At 47.5% G+C, this 24396-nt stretch overlaps 2 protein-coding genes across 3 annotated transcripts; both read right to left on the bottom strand.

The window, feature by feature from the left end:
* Positions 1-4624: 4624 nt before the first annotated feature.
* TREML1 (triggering receptor expressed on myeloid cells like 1) lies at positions 4625-9474 on the bottom strand. The gene is made up of 6 exons (XM_072833095.1): positions 9320-9474; positions 8805-9137; positions 6551-6662; positions 6075-6160; positions 5519-5571; positions 4625-5177 (listed from the first exon to the last, which is right to left on the bottom strand). The coding sequence occupies exons 1-6, from the start codon at positions 9360-9362 to the stop codon at positions 4866-4868; spliced, it is 939 nt and encodes a 312-aa protein (XP_072689196.1). The 5' UTR covers positions 9363-9474; the 3' UTR covers positions 4625-4865.
* A 2794-nt stretch (positions 9475-12268) lies between these two features.
* On the bottom strand, positions 12269-17132 carry TREM2 (triggering receptor expressed on myeloid cells 2). 2 transcript variants are annotated; one of them, XM_072833096.1, is made up of 5 exons: positions 16959-17132; positions 15129-15479; positions 13523-13613; positions 12618-12811; positions 12269-12511 (listed from the first exon to the last, which is right to left on the bottom strand). In XM_072833096.1, exons 1-5 carry the CDS (start codon positions 16996-16998, stop codon positions 12495-12497), a joined length of 693 nt encoding a protein of 230 aa, XP_072689197.1. In that variant the 5' UTR covers positions 16999-17132; the 3' UTR covers positions 12269-12494. The 2 variants fall into 2 exon arrangements, with proteins under 2 accessions (XP_072689197.1, XP_072689198.1); XM_072833097.1 differs by having other exon boundaries at positions 12618-12739.
* Between the last annotated feature and the right edge of the window lie 7264 nt (positions 17133-24396).

Below are 24396 nucleotides of genomic sequence, written 5' to 3'. Positions count from 1 at the left end.
TTTGTTGAGCATTTGTGTGATGATAGGGTATGGATTTTGCCAAATGCTTTTTCTATGTTGAGAGGATCATGTGTTTTTGTTCCTTTTTCTATTAATATGGTATATCTTAGTGATTTTAATGTATAAAAACAATTTTGTATTCCTGGGATAAATCCCATTTTTTCATGGTATATAATCCTTTCTATTTATTGCTAGGGCCTATTGGCTAGTATTTTGTTGAGGATTTTGGATCTCATTCATAAGAGAGATGTTGTTCAGTAGTTCTCTTGTGATCTCTTTGTCTGGTTTTTGCATCAAGGTAAAACTGGCCTCATTGAATGAGTTGATAAATGTTCCTGCCTCTTCCATTTTTTGGGAAGAATTTGTGAAGGATTGGTTTTAAAACTCTTTTAATGTTTGCTAGAATTCACCAGGAAACCATCTGGGCCTGGGCTTCTCTTTCTGGCAAGTTTTTTGATTATTAATTAAACTTTTTTACTTGTTGTAGATCTGTTGAGATTTTCTATTTAATCTTGAGTCAGTTTCAGTAGTTTGTGTCTTTCTAGGAATTCATCATTTCATCTAGGTTATCTATTTTGATGATAAACAATTGTCCACAATTTTCCTTATAATCCTTCTAATTTCATAAAGTCAGTAGTTCTCCTTCCACTTTCATTACTCATTTAGTAATATGAGTCTTCTCTTTGTTTTTTGTTTTGTTTTGTTTTGTTTTGTTTGGCTAAGAAAATAACCTCAGCTAAGATTTGTCAATTTTGTTAATCTTTTCAAAGAATCAACACTTAGTTTTGCTGGGTTTTTTTCTTTTTCTATTCTCTATTTCATTCATTTCTGCTCTAATCTTTACTATTTCCTTTCTTCTGCTTGCTTTGGGCTTAATCTGTCCTATTTCTAGTTGCTTCAGGTGGAAATTTAGGTTTTTGATTTGAGATCTTTATTCTTTTTTGATATAGGTGTATACAGCTATAAATTTCCCTCTAAGCACTGAGTTTGCTGAATCCTCTAAGCTTTGCCATGTTATGTTTTTGTATTCATTTCTCTTAAAGTATTTATAATTTCTCTTGTGATTTTTCTTTGACCCATTTGTTATTTAGAAGTGTGTTGTTTAATTTCCACATATTTGTGAGTTTCCAAAATTTCTTTTATTTCTAATTTCATTCCATTATACTCAGCATATTTTGTATGATTTCAATCCTTTTAAATTTATGGAGAACTTGTTTATAGCAGATATATAGCCTATTCTGGAGAATGTTACATGTATACTTGAGAAGAATATGTATTTTGCTGTTGTTGGGTGGAGTGTTCTACCGATGTCTGTTAAGTCTCCTCCCCCTCCTTGTCCCCTTCTTCTCTTCCTTCCCTCCTTCTCCTCCTTCAGAGAGAAAGAGAGCAAGCAGGGGGAGGGTCGAGACAGAGAGAGAGGGAGGGAGAGGATCCTAAGCAGGCGCCATGCTCAGTGCAGAGCCCAGTGCAGGGCTCAGTCTCATTGCCTGAAATGAAATCAAGAATTGATGCTTAACTGACAGCTACCCAGGTGCCCCTGGAAGAGAGAATTTAAGGAGGGCATGTGTTATGATGAGCACCAGGTGTTATATATAAGCAATGAACACTAAATTCTACTCCTGAAACCATATGACACTATATGTTAACTAGAATTTAAATAAAAGTTGGAGAAAAAAGAATAAAAAGAATTTTCTGAGTTCTTTAACCATTTTCTTTCTTTTTTTTTTTTTAACCATTTTCTTTTAAATCATTCTCAGTGTACTCTTAATTTGCATTTTTTCCCTTAGATGAAGTTAAACATCTTTACTGTGTTTATATTTCCTTTTTGTGTGAACTATATGTATATACCCTATTTAGTATTTGTTTTCTAATTGATTTATAGGGTTAAGGAAATGAGCCTGCTGCCTTTGTATGAGTTATAGCATTTTTCCTCATTTTGTGTTTTGTCTTTGTTTATTGTGCTTTTGTCATGGAAAAAATGGTCAGTCTTGACTTATTTTAATATGTCAGTTTTATTTAATAATATATATATGGCTTCTGAGTTTTGTATAATAATTTAAAGAGCATTTTCCTCACTAAGGTATTTTAACTATTTCCCCATGGTCTTTCAAGTATTTTTTTAAAAATCTATTTTATCAAGACATAATACGGGATGCCTAGGTGGCTCAGTGGTTGAGCATCTGCCTTTGGCTCAGGTCATGATCCCGGGGTCCTGGGATTGAGTCCTGCATTGGACTCCCCATGGGGAGTCTGCTTCTCCCTCTGCCTATGTCTCTGCCTCTCTCTGTGTCTCTCATGAATAAATAAATAAAATCTTTAAAAACCACACAAAATTTATGTGCAAGAAAGTGCAACTATTTTAATGATTAGTTTTGACAAATATATACACCCATGTAACTGCTACCACAGTCACAATAGAGAACATTTCAGTCACCCCAAAAACTTATTTCAGGCTTCTCTACACTCATTCTTCCCACCCCAACCACCACCACGAGCACAAAATACTCCTTTTTTTTCATTGTCTTTATATTTGTGATTATTTTTCACTTGTCATTTCTTATTTCATCCTTCTTTTTGAGTAAGTTAGCTAACACTTTGTCTCCTCATTTCATTTCAAAGAATAAGCTCTTTTATTTATGTATTAGTTATATAATTTTTTTCCTTTAAAATGAACTAGCAATTTGAGTAAGATGTTTAATTCTCTTTGAAGGTGTGACTTTTCCTCTGAGAACTTCTTTATCTGCATTCCAAATGTTCTGATATGGAACAATGGGCTTGTCATGTTACCTGCACTTTCTTTGCTTTGTTTTCATGTTTTTCTTATGACAAAATTTAGAAGATTTGTATTTTGATCTCAGAAGTTACTTTTATAACTCAGATTCTGGTTGGTAGTCATAGACTTCTACCATGAGCAATAATGGAATTAATATATTTCCCCTTCCTGTTTCCCTATTCTCTACCAGCCAATTGATCTTATAATTTTCCTTTGTATTGTTTAAATATACTTTTACTTCTGTTAGGTTCTAAAAGGTTTAAACTACAATTCAGACCAGAGTAAGTTTTTCCCAGAGGGGTTCTTTATAGACTTTATTCTGCCCTTCTCCTGCATTCTCTCCCCTCCCTCATCACCTCTCCTCCCCATCAGGGAAGTCCCTAGTCATCTTAGCCAGGGAAAATGAGGCCTTGGTTGATTGATGGGTGGGCAGCTTCTGCCTCCACAAGGGACAGAAGTAAATTTAGGTTCTGTTGCAGGCTGAGACTATCAGGGGAAGCTCAGAACATCCTGCCAGAGCTCCCTGAAAATAGCAACATTGGCCTTATCCAGCTGGACTCCAGGGGACAGACCCCGCCTATCCCTTCTCAGGTGCCTAAACTAAACTCAAAGCCCCTCCAGGTGGTGAAAACCTCTTTATGAATAGCTTCCAGGACTGTAAAAATAAGTTCCTGGAGCACCTCATCCTCTCCATCTGTCTGTCATCTCAATATGTGCAAATAGTTTCAAATTGAACATTTTCAGTAGAAATTCTGAGACCTTAAAGGCCCTTCCATCCCCAGATTGGACAAGCTTTCATTTACCCTTGATAGTGACCACACCTTTATCATTCATTCTTCCTATGCCATGCCTTTTCTCTACTGGGCTCTTTCCAGGCTCCAGATTTCAGGCCAAAAGGAACAGTGCTACCAGATGTCCATTCAATTGAGACACAGCCAGCTCTGATAAAATATGTCAGCAAAGTTTTTATCTCCTGGTACTTGAAATTCCTTTGTCCTGCCAAGGAATAGGCTTAGGATTTTTTTAAAAAGATTTTATTTATTTATTCATGAGAGACACAGAGAAAGAGATAAAGAGAGGCAGAGACACAGGCAGAGGGAGAAGCAGGTTCCATGCAGGGAGCCCGATATGGGACTCGATCCCAGGTCTCCAGGATCATGCCCTGGGCCAAAGGCAGATGCTCAACCGCTGAGCCACCCAGGCATCCTGATTTTTTTTTCGGTTTCTGATCTTACTCCTATTTCTTTTAATTTTTTTTAATTTAAATTCAATATAGTTAACATTTGGTGTATTATTAGTTTCAGGGATAGAATTTAGTGATTCATCAGTTGCATATAACATCCAGTGCTAATTATTTCAAGTGCCCTCCTCAATGCCCATCACCTAGTTACACCATCCCCCCCACCCACCTCCCCTCCAGCAACCTTCAGTTTGTTCCCTCAACATCACTCCTATTTCTTTTCAGCTCCAACTCTCTCACCCCACCTGTCCTGAGTCTCCTTTCACTTTATCATTATCCCCTTCCTCCCATCATATGTTGTCACATCATAAAACGCCTCTTGTTTAAAAGTGCAGAGCTGAAGGCAGAAGAAATTTCTAGATTCAAGCTAATGGCTCTATAATTTAGGTACCATGAGAAAGACAGGAAATACTTTTGAAGAAGGCTTCTTGATGCCACGTGAGTCAAACTGCATCACAGTACTCTGACCAGAGAATGAAACCATGTCCCTACTGATAAAACAGGCAGGAGATCACACAGCACAAACTCTGGACCAGAATCTTCAGTTCCCAGGTGATATGACTAAGCAAACTCCGTCCCTTTCCTTCCCACTCAAACATCAAGAGCTCATATAATATCATTCAGAATTTATTTAGTTCAGTGGTATAACTGCAGAGGAACAAGCATGGGGGACTCCCAAGACACCTCAGTCACATTTAAATATCACTTTCCAGGTCAGAAAAGTCAAGATGTTAGATTAGATCCTAAAGTCCCTACTGCTCTGATATCATAAGGGTCTAGGGCTTGGGCTGGCTAGCTGGATGCACAGAGCTTTGGGGATGGTCTCTGTGAGTGTACAGTATGATGAACAGCCTAGCTGGGTGGCATTTGGCCATTCGGCAGATCCTGAGCTGGCTCACAGGAGGCTCCTCCACCCTTGTCCCTTCCAGGGAAGATGACTGTGGCATATGTCACAGGCTTGGAGCACATCAGGACCTTAGGAGGCAGAGGGGGCGATGAGGATTGGGCTGGGGGTGGGGTTTTCTCTGATGAGGGATCAAGAGGTACACTATAGGTGATATTGTCAAAGGAAGGTGGTGAGTCGAGCCTAGCATATGGAATGTCCGATGGCAAATCAAGTCCCAATCCAGAGTCACCGATACAGTGGGCTACTGATGAGGAGGCCTGTAACAAAAGCAAAGAAGTGAGGCAGAGAGAAAATGCCTCCTTCTGCCCCAGTCCCCTTTGGGAGGAAGCTCAAGACCACACTGGATCTGTTTCTCAAATCTTGGGTATGTCAGTGGGCAAGAGGGCTTCCCTTTAAAGATTTTCAAGCCCCAACTTCCTCTTTAAATTGGGGAGGGTGAAATACCAAAGTGGAAAGGTGGAAGACAACTGGTACCAAGTTTACAGCATTTAAGAAGAAAGTATGGACTCTAACTGGGTCCCCATCTTTCTTCACCCTCTCATCCTGGGGCTTCTCAGTGAACCTGGCAGATGGAAGGTCTGGGGAATTTGGCTCTTACCATGCCTGGAACTCCGCTGCTCTGAGACTGGCTACGGACACCACGCCTGTTCCCTGGGAGGACAGAGGATGGCCTCACAGTCAGCTTTCCATCCTGGCTCAAAACCCACCCCCTCACTCCCTTCAGAAGTCCCTGAAGCCTCTTTCCTGGTCCAGACCCTTCATCCCACTCCTATGAGCAAACTTTCCCCACTGCCTTCCCAGTTCCACCCCAACCTGCCAGGAGCCTCCCCACCCACTTACTGCTTCCAGCTCCCTTCATGCTTCCTCAACACTCAGCCTGTCTCCTGAAACCCTTCCTGAACCTCCTCCAGTCACTTGCCTATCCCACTGCCCACCCTGTCCAATTCCTGTCTGTCCCTAGGCTGGCTCCCACTGAATCTCCTTCTTCCCCTCCATCCCTCAGCCAGGAACTTCTAAGGCCTGGGAGCCTTACCAAAGCCCAAATAAGCCCATCCACAGGAGAAACAGACCTAGAGTCCCAGCATTGTCTACAAGACTAGCTGGTACACCACCTGCAGGGCTGTGCTGGGGTAGGCAGGTTAACGGCTACCTACCTTTCCTCTTGGCCATCACAACAAACAGCACCACTGCTGCCACCAGCAGGCCCAGCAGGAGCACAGCGCCCCAGATCAAGGGGATGCTGAAGGACATAAAGGGATAGGTGAGCTCAAGCCTGAACCTGGCAGGAAGCTGCTCACCAGGAACTCTGGAGCAGTAGAGAAGGGTACCGCTCTTGGTGAGCCATGGTTTCAAGAAGAGGATTTGGGGAATGGAATGAGGAGGGCAGACAGGGCAGAAGAGAAACACATTACCAGGGTATCCTGGCTGGAAACTACCAGGATAAAGGGATCATTGCTGAACTGGAATAGACAGGTGGGTCTGCCTGACTTCCTGCCAGATCAGAAACTCCCCAGGGGTGGAAGGAACCATAAGGTTTCCCCTTGAGTTAGCCCGGGGCTCTGAACAATCTTTCACCCCCTTTCCCACCACCACCCTTTTCCCGGCCACCAAATACAGCTCTTGTCAGTACCTCTTCTCATCCTGGCTGGGTTCCACAGGGCTGGCACTGCCCACAGTGTCTGAGGGGCCATCATCAGCCAGACTCCCAGCCTTATAGGTTTCCTCCTCTTTCAGGCTAGGAGCTGAGTCAGAAGGAAATATTAATGAGCACATACCCATGGTGGACAGGGGCATGGGCCTGAGATCTGAGGGATGGGAGAGTGGAACCGAGGAAGAAGAGGTCCCAAGTAAGAAACACAGATGGAGGCTTGGCATATTCCTTAAGGGCCCTCATTCTGGAGATCATTGATGGTCTCCTTCTGTCTTTACCTGGTTGTAAATAGGCCCACTTTCTCTTCCCCCACCAGTTCCTACCCCTGCCCCTGCCTTCCTTCACCTGCTCCCCCACACCCTCTGGTCTACCAGGCTGCTCAGACTATGCTGAATCAGCCACTGGGTAATCTGTTCTCACCTCCCCACCCCAGAATAGGTTTTCCAGTCTCATCCTCAGTGGCAACCTCACTGCTGGCACTCATGAATTGGTCTCTAAAGGGGCCTCAGCACAGCCTGCTAGACCTCTCCACATATCTGCAACTGTGTGACCCCCCACACCCCTGCAGGCTGAAACTCTGCCCTCAGCATCTGAGGAATTCCAGGGTCACCCCTAATGTGACATAGTGTCAAGTTACCCTTTCTGACAGCCTTACTCAGATCCCAAGACTTGGTTTTGTGACACGTCTTCTATCATCCTTACAACATGCTCAACTTCCGGCTGTGGGACTCATGGTTAGTTTCTCTGGGCCTGAGGATCTGTCTTGGGAACCTGGCCAGTCCTTCTAGACCCCGGGGATAGGAGTCTTCCTTGTTCTCAGAGGCTCATCATTCCTTCCTCCCATCCCAAGCCAAACCAGGATCTGGAGATGCTGTGTCTTCCATTTGGCTGCATGTGTCCTGCCCTCCTGGTGCCTTTTAAGCCATCCACATCCTCCCTGAAAGCCATGCTCCACCGGCCTACCTGAGCATCCACCCTCTACAGCTGTTGGAGCCCTGGCACCTGCCCATCAACCCAGTGCATCCTGTCCCACAAGATGGAGTTCTCAGACCCTAGAGTGTCAGGAAAGGAAGAGGACAGAGGACAACAAGGACCACCAGGAGCATATTTATAATATTAAGTAATAATCATGGGCCAGAGATGAGGGATTCTGATGACAACTTAGTCCATAAGTTGGACTAATCAACAAATAGGGGAAAAACAAGAAAAGGAAAAATGTCTTTCTTCATTTCATTATTTGGGGATTGGGCACAAATTACTTGAGAAAGGAACACCTGAAAATGAAAAACTGTCATCATCCATAAGAGAAAGGTAGTAGTAGCAGTCTCCACTTCTACGGGCAGCCGGCCATTTTCCCTCCAGAACATTTTTTTTTTAACAACATCCAATTTTTCTGGAAATTGTTTTCTTCTACTTTAAAATTGTCTTTTAATAAGTGCTTAGACATTAGAAAGTTGTAGCCTGTGAGAGAAAACCACAGCCTATCAAAGTACTTCTGTACTGAAATAGGGTTGACAATACTAGCTTAACTATTAGTGAGATTTTCTTCATTTTTAAAAATTATTTATATGAATGAGAAAAGAGAAGTGGGGAGGGGCAGGGAGAGAGGGAGAAGCAGACTCCCCACGGAGCAGGGAGCCCAATGCAGAGCTAGATTCCAGGACCCTGGGATCATGACCTGAGCCAAAGGTAGACGCTCGACCGACTGAGCCGCCTAGGTGCCCCATATTCCATATTTTTAAAACTACATTTAGTTTTAATTACAGTTGAAGTAATTCAGGCACTGACTGCACCCTGCTTGAAGTGAGGCACACACTAGATGCTCAATGAAGACATAAAATTGAATAAAATATGGATTCAGTAATTTTAAGCCATCAAACCCATTATAACAGGAGTAATAAACCAGAAGATTTAAAAAATGAATTCCAGTTGATATGCCCAAATTAAAACTTCATTTAAAAAAAATAGCATCAAGTATGTTGAAAATAGTGAATGAGGAGGCCATGGGTGAGGAAGGACGATATGCCTTCTGATGGGAAACCGGCTAGTTGCAGGAGGGGGAAGGGACCCGCTGTCTGGCTGTTTTATCTCTGACTGCTCACCCCATTTGGTTTCCGTTCCCTGAGGAGCCGTAAAAAATATCTCCTCCCAATTCCTACCCCCTAAGGGTCCCCATCCCCCAAAGACCCAAGAGGCAGCTGGGGAGGGGCAATGGCCACCTAGGATGACTCACCTGGAGGCCTCACCTCCAGAGCGACTCTGTGCACCGTCTGGGACCCCTTGGTACCGTCCACCACGCAGCCGTACTCGCCAGCATCCTCCTTCTGCAGGGCGATCATCTCCACCTGGAGCAGGCCTCCCCCCAGGTCTGTGAGAAACATGCGCCCTCCCCCTGGGGCTCTGCGGTCCACGGCTGAGGACACCAAGGGCTGGCACCCCTCTGGTGAGAACCGGCACCACACCTTCCGAGCCTTGACGTCCTGGAGCCGGTAGTGGCACTGCACCAGGATGGAGCCACCGACAGGTGCCTCCAGCACCTCGGGGAAGGCGGCACTTGAGCCCTGGCCTGGAGAAGGAAAGGCTGTGGGAAGGCAGTGCAGGAGCTGGGGGGACAGTCCAGCCACTGCCACAGGGGCATAGGGACAGAGAGGTTCACCTTCTGGGCCCTACATTGCCATGATAATGCCAATCATTTCTGGGCCTGGAGCAGAGCGCATGGGGCCCAGAGCGCAGCCCCTTTCACCTTACCTGCCAGTCCCAGGAGCAACAGCAGCAGCAGGTTGGGGCCCATGGCAGGTCAGGCAGATGTCAGCTCTGGGGCTTGCCTGGCCACTGACACAGCGTTCCCCAGGGAGCAGGAAACAGCTGCCTCCGACAGTCACATGGGACCCCACATGACAGGCTGTGTGGTGGGAGGCAGGCACTGGGGGCCCCTCCGTCGGTGGGAGCAAGGCACCCTTCCAAAACCCGGCTGGTTCAGTGCTTGGGAACTGACCATGAGGGTAGGGAGGGGTGGGCAAGGCAGGGTGAGAAGGCCCAAGAAAAAAGCCTAGGCTCCTGGTCCCCGGCTAGGGGATGAGGTAGGACAAGATCGTGGTTAACTGGAAAGCAAGAAAGAAAGAGCGAATAGAGTCCTCAGGGTCTTTCAAAGATAGGATCTGAGGATGCAGAGCCATGGAGGAGGAAGGTGGGGCATGATTTTTGTTCTCAGGTCTGTAATGAGCACACCAGCCCGAGCTCTCGGGAGACTGTCCTGTCCTGCCCCATGACCTCACAGCAGGGGCACCCACTCTTCCGGCACCCTGGCCGGGACTGGCCCTCATCTACTGTGCCGGGTGCTCTTGAGACCTGGCAGTGAACACCCACACCCTCCAGTTCTGGCATCCTTTGCTAATGACACTTCCTTTCCTTTCCCCCTGTCTTCCAGAACTCCTTAACTAGTTGAATACCGAACCTCATGGATTCATCTCATTTCCCTATCCTTTCTCTCTCGTTTTCCCATCTTTTTGTCCATTTTGTTCTGATTCCTAGAAGACACCCTCATCCTTTTCTCCCATCATCTATGATTGTCTTTCAAGTGTTTATTTCCTTAGTACTTTCAGTTTACAAGATTGCTTATTCTCCAAACATCCCATAGGACATATTAGTTTTGTTTCATGAATGTACTAGCCTCTCTGTTGGGAGAAAATTCTCCATGGGTATTTTCACGTTTCTGCATGATCCAGGCACAGATCAAGCTTTGGTCTAGTGTGATCGAATAGCAAACATGCCTAGAAAGCTAGAGAGAATGTATCAGCTCCAGACTGGACTTGCTTAGGCACCCCGGCCTCTCCCTCCAGAAGATCTGCCTACCTTCCAGAGTAAAGGTCTCTCTCTCCCAAGAAAGAAAGATGGGTGGATGCTGAATATAAAACTCCAAGCCTTATACCTGGAGGTTCCTCTCCTGTGACACAAGCCCACTCTGCCTGCACAGGAAACATTTGGCCCCTATTCATGCCGTCCTGTGCAGAACTGGGGTTTGGGGGTTAAGGAACTTGCTTCGGGTTTCTTAGTAGAAAGCAAAGTTGAAACTTGAAATGATATTACCTGACCCCCTTCAGTCCCATGTGTGCTCCAAAGAGTCCAAGGCAGGGCATCCCAGTGGTGATCTGTACACTGCGGGGGGGTGGGGGGGTGGGGGTCTCCAATGTGGCAGAGGAAGAAAGAGAAAAGGCCAAGTTCTCAAGAACTACAGGTGTGCTCCAGTGCCGCTCACCGGGGACCCTCCCCTGCCCTCTTGTTGGCGTTGGTACAGGCAGGTGGACAGGCTCGCTCTTGGTTGCTAGACTGTGCCTCAGGCCTGCAGGAAGGGGACAACAGCCTGTGACATGATGAGGAAGCTTGACGTGCTGCTGAGTCCGAGGACTCGGGACATGTAGCCAGGACCAGTGTCTCAGAGCTGGGGACAGGGCCAGCGTAGCAGCCTCCACAGGGAGTGGGCCAGGCAGAGCTGGGCTCGGCTGGCTCGGGGGCATGCTGTGTAGACATGGGCTGGACACAGGGCTGCTTCAGGGGGTCCTTCCCAATGATCTGAAACCCCAGGAGCTCATGCACATGGTAGGGGGCAAAGCAGCTGCATGTGGCCCTGGTCACAGGGGCTCCTGGCCTTCCACCTTGCCAAGACCCCGGATGGGACCTCGATTCCTCCCCTTCCTGCAGCTCTCCTTGGGCAAGTCTCCATCCTCTTGCCCTCTCTCATGGCTGCTATGGTGTATGTGTTTTCAGGGGAGAGATGAGGTTCCCGAGGCGCCCTGGCTGTCCCTCTGCCCCTGAAATACTCGTGGTTCACTTCCTCAGCTCCTCAGGGCTTCTGCAGTGGTTCCTACTGATGCCCTCCAGAATGACAGTCCCTTCTGCACTCCCAGTGTCCTAGCCCGGCTTCGTTGTCATCTGCTCCTCAGCACTTCATCTTTTAGCATACTGGATGACTCATTTATTGTGTCTGTCTCCCCTCCCACTAGTCCATGGCTCTGTGTGGGCAGAAATCTTTGCCTCTTTGCTTTACTGTCATGTTCCCGGCACCTAGAATGGTATCTGGCACAGATAATGTCTGTTGAATAAATAAACGAATAAGTGAGTAAGGTTGAGCTAGAAGGAAGGGCAACATGAACATCAAGTGAAATCTGGACTTCCAGGCTCTGCTGGCGACTTGGGGTGATGTCCGTCCCTTGCGAGCCTCATTTTCCCTTCTGTGTAGCAAGGGGCTCTGACCAGGAGTTCCCAGCTCCGGTTGCTACTGTGTAAGTCAAGCCCCGGGTGTTTGGCTCTTAGGGGAAGCAACCACAAAGAAAGCCCAGCTCTGGGGAAACGGGTGGATGAGTCAGCTGGGAGTTAGATGGACCAGTGTGGGGTGGGCAGCATGATTCCTAGGGAATCGATGAACAGGCGCAAGGAGAGGGGAGCCAGACTTGGATGCTAGAGAAATCCCAGAGGAGGATGCAGGATTCAGGAATTAGATCTAGGGAAGGAAGCGAGAAGAAATAAAACCTCGGCGATGTGGAGCCTGCAAGAATGAAGGCATGTAGTAGCCCAAGACCCGAGGCCCCAAGGAGTCAGACTTTTCATCTATTCCTCACCCCAATTCATTCTCTTGGCCCTGTAGCAAGAGAGAGACCTCCATGAAGCCCCAAACCATCCAATTAAACATGAAGTCTTGGATTTATTTGGGACAGTGTTTAATGTCCAATGTCTAGAAGTTCGTACATGTTCCTCCCATTTTCCAGGTGCATACACACACACACACACACACACACACACTCAGGGAAGCAGGGGATGGGAAGGGCGGCCTTTTGCCAAAGCAGACCCAGGAGCCTTGGTGGCCGAGGGGTAAGTGCAGGCTGGGGTGGTTCCAGCAGAGCCCCTTCCCAGGTGAGGTCCTCTTCTCTCACATGTCTCTCCGCTCTGTAACAGATCTTGTGCTCACATGGCGCCTCTGCACCCCACCTCCCCACCCCTGCCCAGTCCGCCCCCCCCCCCTCCCCGCCACCGCTGTGCTCACCAGGCTCACCTGTTAGGGTCTGGAGCTGATAACCTGGGTCACAGCTGCAATCCAGCTCACTGGCCTGGGGTGTCCCCAGTTTCTGCCCACGCCAGGCCGCAGCCCAGAGGGCGCTGGCTGCTAGAAACTTGCTGAGAAAGATGCAGGCCAGGAGGAAAAGGATGGAAGTGGGAGGGAAGGGGATCTCCTCTTCGGAGAGGCTCCTTGGAAACACAAGGAGGACATGAGGGAGGCCTGGGGGAGGCTCACACACTGAAGTCTGCCCTCAGAGGAGGAACAGGGCCACACCGGGAGCTCTTGGGGGCCTGGAGTAGTCCCCCACCCAGCACCAGCCCTGGGATGAGGATTTGCGGGCTTCAGGGAACCTGTAATCAGGAGACCTGAGTTCTAGGTTTGGATCCACCTACTGAGCACATTTAAACATGTCCCCTGCAGGGCAGTTTCCTGCTGCACGGGAGGGGAGAGCATGGGGGTAGATGCCCATACACATACCCTGTGCTAATATTAACAATATTTCAACACCAGTACATGGGAATGAATCAATCAGAGCCAATGCTGGTCCTATCCAAAGAAGCAGGCATCTGGGGGTCCCAGCTTTGTACTAAAACTTTTATTGTGGGGTTGTGGGGATGTCCAAGGGCTCCCAGGGAGGAATGGGAAGCTGACCATTCAGGGGTTTTAAAGCAGCTGCTATATATATATATATTTCAATATTTTAACAACTGGCATGGACATACCAACACACAAAGGCTGGTTGGAGGGGTGTTCAGACAAATCATCCCCAGGCCCTTTCATGCTCTCTCAAATTGTCTTGGAATTTGTAGTTACTTCTAGGGCCCCAGCTTCCATCCCATGCCCGGGCTCTGCAGGGTGGAAGTCTGCCCAGAGACCTTAGCAAAGGCCCATCTCTGTACCTGGAGACGCTGGGCTCCACGTGGGCATCCTCGAAGCCCTTGGATTCCTCAGGAATCCAGAGATCTCCAGGGTCCAGGTGATCAAGGGGGTCTGTGGGAGACAGAGGCTGTAAGTTTCTAGTCCCTCCTCCTTCAGGCAGCTGGTTGTAGTAGGGGGAAACCTGTCCAGCTGTGGTGAGGCCCCCTGGGCTCTGACCTGGAGCTGATCAGGTCATTAGCTTCTCTGAGCCTCAGTCTCCTCATCTGTAAAGTGGGTCGAATAGAAACACCTCCTTTACAGTAGTGTTGTAGGATTCAGTGAGAGCGCCCTATATAGTGCTTAGCACCTCATCAGAGCTTGGTAGCTACAGCTCCTACCCTCCCAACACACAGGGTCTTTGGGAAGGTCATATGGATGAATGGGTGTACTTGAAAGTTCTGTGTGAACTGTCAAGCTGTCTGCACCAGCTATGGATTATTATTATTATACTATTATATTTCTGCCACCCCCTGGGGAGTTGGCTGAGGCTCAGACCTGGATAGGGCTGAAAATTTGTGTCTCTTCACCCTCTCTCCCCATGTAGAAGAGTCATGGACTTGGGGCTTGGGTCTAGGGCGAACCGTCTCCCCTCCCTTTCCCTGCTTAGAACTTAGACAAATGGCTCATTTCCACCATTAGGAGCCATGTTGCGGGGGGTGGAGAGGTAGGAAAGGAGGAGAGTCTGAAAGGGGACTTGTCCCCCCCCACACACAGATTTTTCCTCCTTTGGGACACAGTGTTCTGGAGACATAGGCAGAAGGCTTCCCTGGGGAAGCTCAGAGGTGGGGAGCACCCCGCTGTCGCCCCACCTCCGCCTCACCTAGGCAAGCCTGGCATGAGGATCCCAGGTCAGCTCAACAGCAGGAGGCTGGGGAGTGGACTGTCACTTACCCCCCAAGCACTTTTAACTGTGTCACCTCATTGGCGCCTCACGGGAGCCCTGTGGGGGCAGCAGGACAAACGTCATCATCTCCATTTAAAGATGAGGAAGTGGAGGCCCAGAGAGGTGAAGCCCATCACCCAGGGTCACAAGCAATGCCCCTTCCTCAGGCTGTTTTCTGCACCAGGTTGGTGCTTACTTTACGTTTGCAGGTCCTTTGGGTAATTGGATGAGGGAGTAAATGAACCTCTTCCTACTCCTTCAGGACCACTTTATAGTATTCACATCCTAACTGGATGCCAGATGGATAAAGCTGTTTGGGGAGGCAGGAACACAACCAGCTCATTTGGTTCCATATACAAATTAGAGGTAGGTGGGATCCCTGGGTGGCGCAGCGGTTTGGCGCCTGCATTTGGCCCAGGGCGCGATCCTGGAGACAAATTAGAGGTAGGGACCCTTCCTGCCAGTGTTGCAGTCCTGTACCAGGGAGTACAGCCTGGAGAGGGGCTCCAGGGCTGGCATGTGGCCCCCTTGTGCAGTGAGCAGCCTGCACAACCACCCACCATGACCCTGAGTGGGAAGGCAAGAGCTGCACTGTGGGTTTCCCCAGGTTTCCCAGAAATCTAGAGGGTGGTCCTGTGCACAGACATCAGAGACATAGTCCCAGCCCAGGGGTGGGCCAGAGATGCAGTCACCTTCCTACTCACCAGCCAGCACCTCCACCAGGACCTTCCTGAGGGTGTCGGCCTCATCACCATAGAGACTCTGGCACTGGTAGAGGCCAGCATCGTGAGCTTGAAGATTCCGCAGCGTGATGGTGAGTGTGCCACCCAGCGCATCATCCACGATGGCCGTGCTTCCATTCCACCTCTTTAGGAAGGACAGCAGCCACGAACGGTGGGTGCTAACGACCCGCTGGCACGGGCCCTCTTTGTCCACCTGGCGGCACCAGGCTTTACGTCTCCCCCAGTGCTTCAAGGAGTTGTAGGGACAGGAGACCTGCAGGGACCGGCCTGCCATACCCTGGAACACCGTCGTGTTGTGGGCTCCAGACAGCTCTGGGAAGGAGACGGTCATTCACTATTTGTTTGTTTACCAAATGTTTATCGAACACTTACGGTGTGCAATGAACGAAGAGATAGACATCCTGCCCTTAAGAAGCTCAGGGTCTTATATAAGTCAGGAGAAAGTGCACAGCCTACCGTGACAGCCAGGTCCTAGGTCTGGATTTAACCCTATTGGACTTGCTGGGCAGTTTTAAAGAAGTAACTGACCCTCTCTGGGCCTATTTCCAGAGATGTTGGTCTTAAAGTTCCCTCCGGTTCTATTCCACACATTTTCTCCCTATCATGTGAGACCAAGGCCTGTCCTCCACCCTCTCCATCTCAAGAGAGCAGGACCGGTGGCCCCTCAGCCTGGACAGGATACCCTCTCCTTGCCCTGGGCATTCGTGCTTACTCTGCAGCTGCCCACACTAGTACCGGCTCTGCATCTCCCCCTTCTGACCCTTAGCTCCCAGCTTCCCTATTTCTGTGACTTTGTTCCCCTTTCAGGAGAGACTCATCTCAGAGCTATTTTGGGGGAGACATATGAGGCTGCTATTTTGGGGACCCTTCTTGGAGCAGGGGAGATAGGCTTAGAGCACAGTCTATTGCCAGGGCAGAGCCTGCAGAGGAATCACCTGGAGCCCTCTACCTCAACTTACCCTCTCTTGGTCCTCCTTTACCCTATCTTCAACCATATGGTGACAGAAACTTGGAAGACAAGATTAGGGAGTGGGTGGCCTGCCTTTTGGAAGCAGAGACACTGGACCTGATGAGAACAGCGCCCCCTCCACTTGTCACCCTGTCCATCCCTCCTCCAGACAGCCCTCCATCTTCTCCCTCCCCACCCCTAGCTAAGAAGCCTCAGGAGCAGGGCTCCAGTGGAACAGGCTCTCCTCTCATCACCAGGTTTGCCTATTGCTCTAGGGGAGCCAGAGGCACCTTTGCCAATGAAAAGAGGTAGTTGTGTGAAAGAATCTGGGGTGTTAGTCCCCCAACTCAGTGACAGAAATCTTAAGCCCCCTTACCTCTCTTCTGGGGCGGAGGACAGAGGACCTTCACATCAGCAGAAGAGGCACCCCAAAGATGCACATGCTTATGTGTGGGTTTTTTCCTCCTCCCTTTCTTCCCTCCCACCCTGCCATTCCTCTGGGGCCAGCGGTTCATAATTTTAGGTCCTCTTACCAGGGCCCCACAAAACTTGCCCCAACTGCTAGCTAGTGCCTGAGATGCCACCATCAAAATTCTTTCCTTTTCCATGTGCCAGAATCACCAGCCCCTTATACTTCCAGTTGCACGAAGAGTCTGTGAGTGGGCTCTCATACTGGGGAGGGAGGAAGAGCATAAAGAATGCAGGGCAGGTGGGGAAAAGAGGAGTGAGGAACATGCTGAGGATTTCAACAGCCTTTATAGTGGAGCCCAGGGCTCCCCACCCACCTGCCGCCATATACTCAAAGAGGGGAAGGAGAGAAGGCCTGGGCAGCAGGGTCCTACCTGTGACAGCGAGCAGGATGAGCAGCCAGAGAGGCTCCATGTCGGGTTTCCCTTGCAGAGGGCAGACACACTGGGTACCTTGTGCAAGATCTCGTCTTTCCCTTGAGTTGCAGAAAGAAGAGGGTCAGGCACATCAAGTGCTGCCCACAGGAACTGGGCTCATGGGGATTAGGAAATAGTGAGGACTGGGGTCTGGCTTTATGATTCAGAGAGGGGTTGTGGGGTGGGGGAGGAAAGGAGGGGAGGAGCCAGCCACTGCTCCCAGCAGCAGGAGGCTGTGGGTCCCAGATCTCCGAGAGGCCAGCCCGCCCTACTGCCCGTGCCAGCCAGGGTGACCCTATGTGGCTGAGGCTGGTCAGTGTCCAAGGCACAGTCCTCACTGCTGTAGTCAGACCCCCCTTCAGCTGCAGCGCCTGCCACACTCTGGCCAGCCTTGCAAGGGATGGGGAATAGCTAGACCCTCAGCCAGCCCCTCCTGGTCCTCCCCTCCAGCAGTGGATTCCTTCCCCACTTCTGGTGTGTGCAACCACCTGTCCATAACCTTTCTGAGTCTCAGTTCTATTCCCTATCTTATGGGAATAGTGATAGGTTAGGGTTATTGGAAGGGCAACATGGATTGCCACAGGCAAAGTGCTTTAGAATAGAGCCTGACGCCCATAAGCACTCAACAAATACTAATTTGTACTATTATCTTAATTAGCACGGGAGGGGAAGATGGGCTTTCCACACAAGGGAGAATTTTCTCTTCCACCTGCAATCTCCTGCTAAAGTTTATCCTCCTTTGTATAGTTGGGTGCTTCCTGTGTGCACATGCTCACACGGGGTGTTATTTTGTGCACGCACACCCCTTTGTGTGTGACACCCCTGTGTGACAACACAGGATGTGACATTTGTTGGAGTTATGGGGGTGGGGTGTGCTTTCTCCACAGTTACAGGCCCTTGAAGGGTGATGGAGGCACAGAGACTTGCAAGGGCAAAGGTGTGAAATGGCTCAGTGGTGAATCAGGGATGGGATGGGGGAGGTATGGTAGTTCCCAGGGGCAGGAAGTTGAATCTTGCTGAGGAAAGTAGCTGGAGAGGCTGGAAGAGCCCACAGGGACCCACAGATCATCAGAGTCTACTTTGCCTTGCAAATGCTCACTAATTTGTTTTTATTCATTTCTTTACTCATATGTACTGTGCATCTACTATATGTATAGGGGATGTGCTTGGAGATGGGGGTTAATGATAAACATGAGATAGTCCTTCACTTAGAAAGCCAATTGCCCAGTCTTGACCTAATAACCTAGGAAAAGAAAGGTCTGAGGCCACCTGAAAATCACTCTATAGGTACCCTTCTATAGTCTTTTTTTTTTATAAAGTCAGGATTATTGCCATATCATTTACAGACACAAAAATTCACCCCTTTGGGTGTCTACTTCTATGAATTTTGACATACTTATACATCTCTGTAACAACTGCCACAAGCAAAAAACAGAACACACTATCAGCCCCCCCCCCCCAAAACGTTCCCTCATGCCCCTGCTAGCCAATCTCTTCCTCTCCAACTCAGGTCCTGACAACCACTGATCTGCCTTCTGTTCCTACAGCTTCCTGCCCTTTTAGAATGGTCCTATTCCTGGAACCATATGATATATAGCCCCAAGTTTGGTTCCTTTCATTTATCAAAACGTATTCAACATGCATGAAATTACACTTCTTGGTAATTCATTTCTTGTTATTGCTGAATATATGTCACTGTATAGCTGAACAACACATAGTTTATCCATTCACCAGCTGATGAACATTTGAGTGGTTTCAAGTTGGGGGCAATTATGAAAAAGGCCACCATAAACATTCATTTACATATATTTTGTGTGATCATATGCTTCATTTCCCTTGACCAAAATCTTAGGAGTGGTTTGTACCAGGTCGTATGGTAAGTGTGTGTCTAATTTGATAAGAGCTGCCACACTGTGTTGAAAATGGCTATACCATTTTTGCATCCTTGTCAAGACTTAATATTGTCAGAGTTTGGTAAGCCATTCTAATAAGTTTGTGACGATATCTCACTATTTCATTCTATTTTCATAATAACTAACCATGTTGAACATCTTCTCATTGTTTACTTGCCACCTGCATACCGTTTTTGGCAAAGTATGAATTCACAACTTTTGTCTATTTTTTGTCATTGATTATTATTACCATTGTTACTGAGTTGTAAAAATTCTTTATATATTCAGGGCACCTGGGTGGATCAGTTGGTTAAGCATCTGCCTTTGGTTCAGGACATGATCCTGGGGTCCTGGGATTGAGTCCTGCATAGGGCTCCCTGCTCGGCAGGGTGCCAGCTTCTCCCTCTCCTTCTGCCTGCTGCTCCCCCTACTGGTTCTCTCTCTCTCTCTCAAATAAATAAATAAAAATAAAATCTTTTTTTAAAAGAATTCTTTATATATTCTGGATACAAGTCCTTTCTCAGATATATGATCTGAAAATATCATCTTCCAGTCTATAACTTATTTTATCTTTCCCTTAACAGCATTTTTTAAAGGATAGAAGATTTTAATACTGATAGAATCCAATGTATTGATTTTTCATTATGATTTGTGCTTTTGGTGCCCTGCTAAGAGTATTTTTCCTTCCTCAAAGGCACAAAGATTTTCTCTTCTATTTTCTGCTAGAGGCTTTACAGCGTTAGGTTTTACATTTTGGTCTATGATCCATTTCAAGCTAATCTTTGCTTGTGCTGCAAGATATGATTTGTGGTTTGTTTGTTTGCCTCTAGATGTCCAATTGTACCAGCATTATTTACTAAGAAAACAATTCTTTTTTTTAATTTATTTTTTATTGGTGTTCAATTTGCCAACATATAGAATAACACCCAGTGCTCATCCCATCAAGTGCCCCCTCAGTGCTCGTCACCCCAGTCATCCCCACCCCCTGCCCACCTCCCTTTCTACCACCCCTTGTTCATTTCCCAGACTTAGGAGTCTCTCATGTTCTGTCTCCCTTTCTGATATTTCCCACTCATTTTTTTCTCCTTTCCCCTTTATTACTATTTTTTATATTCTCCAAATGAATGAGACCATATAATGTTTGTCCTTCTCCAATTGACTTATTTCACTCAGCATAATACCCCCCAATTCCATCCACGTCGAAGCAAATGGTGAGTATTTGTCATTTCTAATGGGAAAACAATTCTTTCTGCATTGAATTGTCCTGGTCTCTTTGTCAAATATCAATTGACATGTAGGTCTATTTCTTGACTCTCCATTCTATCCCATTGACCTAAATGTCTCTTTACACCAACAACACACCACCTGGACTACTCACTGTAGCTTTATAACAAGCCCTGAAATCAGATGATGTGAGTAATCCAACTATGTTGTTCTTTTTCAAAAAGAACTTGCATTAGCTGCTCTAGTTTCTTTGCCATATGAATTTCAGAATCAGCTTGTTAATGTATTACACCACCACCACCACCCCCCCAGAAAAAAATTGCCTGCCAGTCGTTTGATTAGGATTACACTGAATCTGTAGCTCAGGTTTGAGGGAACCAGACATCTTTGCACTATTGAGTCTTCCAATCCATGGACATAATTTGCTATTTATTTATTTCTTCTATGGTTTCTCTCATGAATGTGCTTTGTGGTTTTCAGCATATGAATCTTGTGCATATTTTATTAAATTTCCATCTAGGTATTTCCACACCTAAGTATGATTTGGCTGCTATCTTAAATGTTTCTAGCTTTCTATACCTTAGACAAAAGCAGAATTCTGAAGTCTCATGAATCTTACTTTCTGGCCTGTTTATGTGCCATTCTGACCTTTACCTCACACTTCTTTCCTACCTGAGGGAAGGCTCTTTTTATTCCTCATAGCAAAGGGCAGATATCAAGAAATCTTGACTGAATCCTCACAGCACATGCATATCAAATGCTCTCATCTTTCAGGTTGTGCTAATTTGTGGTTCAATTTCCTGATCCTCATATCTGAGTGTAGGAACATTTTGACATCACCCCACTACTATGCACAGGGCTAAGTCTGTGTTTAAAGATACCTGCCCTCAAATTTGAGCACAGATCTTTTTCCCTTTATCATTACATCTGAACCCCATCATTCGCTGCTGTGTGCATTCATTCAACCACCATGTTTGCGCTAGTCACTACACTAGAGAACTCAGATCTCTCGGAGCCTCGAGTGTTCCTGGATATAATGGCAACCATTGCCAGGGAAGTCTCAGGCCAGAAGCATGTCTGGGTATGTGAAACACTCCTGATGTCTCTCTTCAGCTGAGACTTTACAGCTGCTGGACAATCCCTTTCAGAATTCCTGGAGGTTCCCTAGTGAAGTCCTTCTAGCAGCTATTCCAGTGATCACTCCCCTCAAACATGGCCTTGTACTCCCCTCTCTTCCCTAGGGATAAATCAAGACTGTCCTATGTGAGCATCCTCTCCATCTTTCAGACCTTCCATTATCCTCTCACCCTTACTCAAGCCACCTGAGTGGCAGGGAAGCACCAGGTTCCAGTCAGCACCATGGCTAGAAGCAACACCTGGGCTGGGCCAGGTAGGAGGAACACCTGGCGTGGGAACTGGTCTCTGAAAGCTGTAATGACTCAAACTCACTCAAGGTACACATTGACCCAAACTGGAAAAGCCCCTGCCCAGCCCTGCCTGAGAAGGGGGCTGGGGAGAGTAATTGATGATGTCTACCACACCCTTGGCCAGAGCCACCAACTACAGACATCAGAGCCCACAGATGTCACTTGCTGATAAGCAGCCACTTCGATTTCTCTTTTCCAGTTCCTTCTTCAGTTCTGTCCTGTTTTTACTTGTTCTCAACTTCCTGGATTCAAACCCCTGCCATAACCCCTCTCTCTCTCCTTTGACCCCTCTCATCCTTGACCTTCCTTCCCCCGCCATTCTTTGTATTTAGACCATCTGTCCCTCTCTGACACTTCCAGCTGAGGCCATTATCCCATTCTTAACTTCTCATATTTTCTCTGTTGAGGATTTCAACCCCAGTCCAAGGCCAGTGCCTCCCCTCTTCAGGATGAGACATATCCCGGGGAGTGAGGGTGTTTGTCCCCACGCATGTGCATGTGCTGGGATTGCTTTAGGTCACAGGCAGGCAGCAGCCGATGGGCTGCAGGATGGCAGGCCCGAAGGGAAGATCTGGACGAGAACACAGGAGCTGGGAGGCAGGGCCTCAGGCACTGCACCTGGCGCAAGCCTTCACATGGATCACATGGCCAAGGCAGAAGCACAGGGAACCTCACCTGCCACATGGGTGGATTGGGATGGGTCCAGACTCTGGCCAGGATTGGGGAGGTTTCCTAGCATGCACTTTCAGGCAAAGTATGGGGACTAGAGGCCAGGTGGGACAGAAACTAGAACTGCAGAGTGAAGAGTAATCACACTTACTTTTCCAGTTTGGGTCAATGGTGTACCCTGAGTGAGTTTGAGTCGTTACAGCTTTCAGAGGCCAGTTCCCATGCCAGGTGTTCCTCCTACCTGGCCCAGCCCAGGTGTTGCTTCTAGCCATGGTGCTGACTGAAACCTAGTGCTTCCCTGCCACTCAGGTGGTTTGAGTAAGGGTGAGAGGATAATGGAAAGTCTGAAAGATGGGGAGGATGCTCACATAGGACAGTCTTGATTTATCCCTAGGGAAGAGAGAGAGGGTGTAGTAGAAGACCATGTTTGAGGGGAGTGATCACTGGAACAGCTGCTAGTAAGTAAGGTTTTGGCTTCTTACAAATCTGTGCTTAGTCCCATCTCTGTTATTTACTAGCTGTGTGGCCTTGGGTGAGTTCTAAACTCTCCAGCCTGGGTTTAGTATCTGGGCATATAAAGCTAGGTCATGCTAAGTGCTTTTTAAAAAAGCCTAGTATTATTTTCTCTCCTCTCCCATATATTTCTTTCTAAAACCTTCCCTTCTTCTTCCCGCCTATCCCTATCTCTGAATGCCATTTTCCATTTTCAAGATGACGCTTCCCCTGCATCCTGTCTGTCTGTCTCCCTCTCCTGGATAATCCTCAGGAACTGTTTTCTCTGTTCTGGTGTCTCAGGTCCCCGCCCCCACATTTCCCTCCATGTTTACCTGGCCAGAGTCTCACCTATCCTGAAAACCCCTCCATTGTTTCTGCTCCCACATCACTGCTAGCCCTTTTATTATCATGCACTTCTTTTATGTTTTACTTTTTTACTTTTTAGGGACAACTTTGTTATTTATCTCTTCAACTGCTCATTTGAGTCTGATCACTAGAAGTCACGAATGGCCCCCTCCTAGTCCTCCTGGCCTGGCTTTTATGCTGCCTTTGACACCCTTGATCATCCTCTACTCCTGTGCCTACCCCTGCCCCATGTTAACCCAGCTCAGTCTCGCTCTGCCCCTGGAAGGCTGTCCTTCTGGACTACATCACCCTGGCTCCTCGCCCCCTGACTTACTGCTGGGTCTAGCTAATGGGAGCTACTGGCAGGGGGTTGGCAGTTAAGAGAAGAAATAAGTTGGGGTATTTACTTTCCCCTACTCCCTCCATGTCTGCCATGGCTCAGGCAGTGACTGTTTTCTTCTGTAGCCACAACTGATTGGTGGTTCCTCCAAGAGCTCCAGCTCTTGCTTGGCTCCAGTAACACAGTTCTCTCTCCTGCTCTTTCAAGTTGGTGTGTTAATAGCTCCTTGTCTTTGGATGCATCACCCCTCCTTTGGTGGTCCCCTCATCCTTGCCCACTCCTCTGTAGGAACTGTGTTAAAATGATCAGCAATTGAACCCTTTAGTGTATGCCACCTATTCCTGGAAGGGAACTTGGTCTGTAACTACTGCTTCCTGGGTATACATAATGCCTTAAAAACAAAAGAGGATTATTGGAGAATTGCAGCCTAATGAAAAGAAACAAAACAGCTCCTCCAGAGAGGAACTGAGTGGACCCCACATGGTGTCACTGTTTCCCTGTCATGCCCTGGCCTGAGCCAAGTCACAAGGCCTTCCCTTATACCCAGAGCATGTTGGGCAATCAGAGATCAACAAGGAAATAAACCCTGAGACCAACGTACAGCTGGGTCAGCCCTTCCTGACATTATCTGACAATGAAAACCTCTTAAAAGTACTCTAAATTTTGAGACTCTGCAGGAGCTCTGAAGTTATCATTTGTGCCTGTATTAGAGTAGAAAGCAAAAACGGTCCTAAAGACAAATTAGTTGCTGCAAAATTTGACAATTTTCCTCCATTCCTCTAACCAATTCCCCAGAGATAGTTGCTACTGATATTTTGGTGTTTGTTCATCTAGCCTTTTTGCTATGGTCACACACAGAGATGCAAACACAAAGGAGCTCATGCTAGACATATTATTTTGTGGGTTGCAATTTTCATTTAATATATCCAGAACATCTTTCCATATGGACAGATGTCTACATAATATTCCTTGGTGTGAAATGTATCATAATTTCTTTAATCATT

Source organism: Canis lupus, chromosome 7, assembly GCF_048164855.1.
Source record: "Canis lupus baileyi chromosome 7, mCanLup2.hap1, whole genome shotgun sequence".
NCBI lineage: Eukaryota > Metazoa > Chordata > Mammalia > Carnivora > Canidae > Canis > Canis lupus.
Note: the sequence above shows the minus strand (reverse complement) of the source record. Positions and strands in the feature narration are given on the sequence as shown.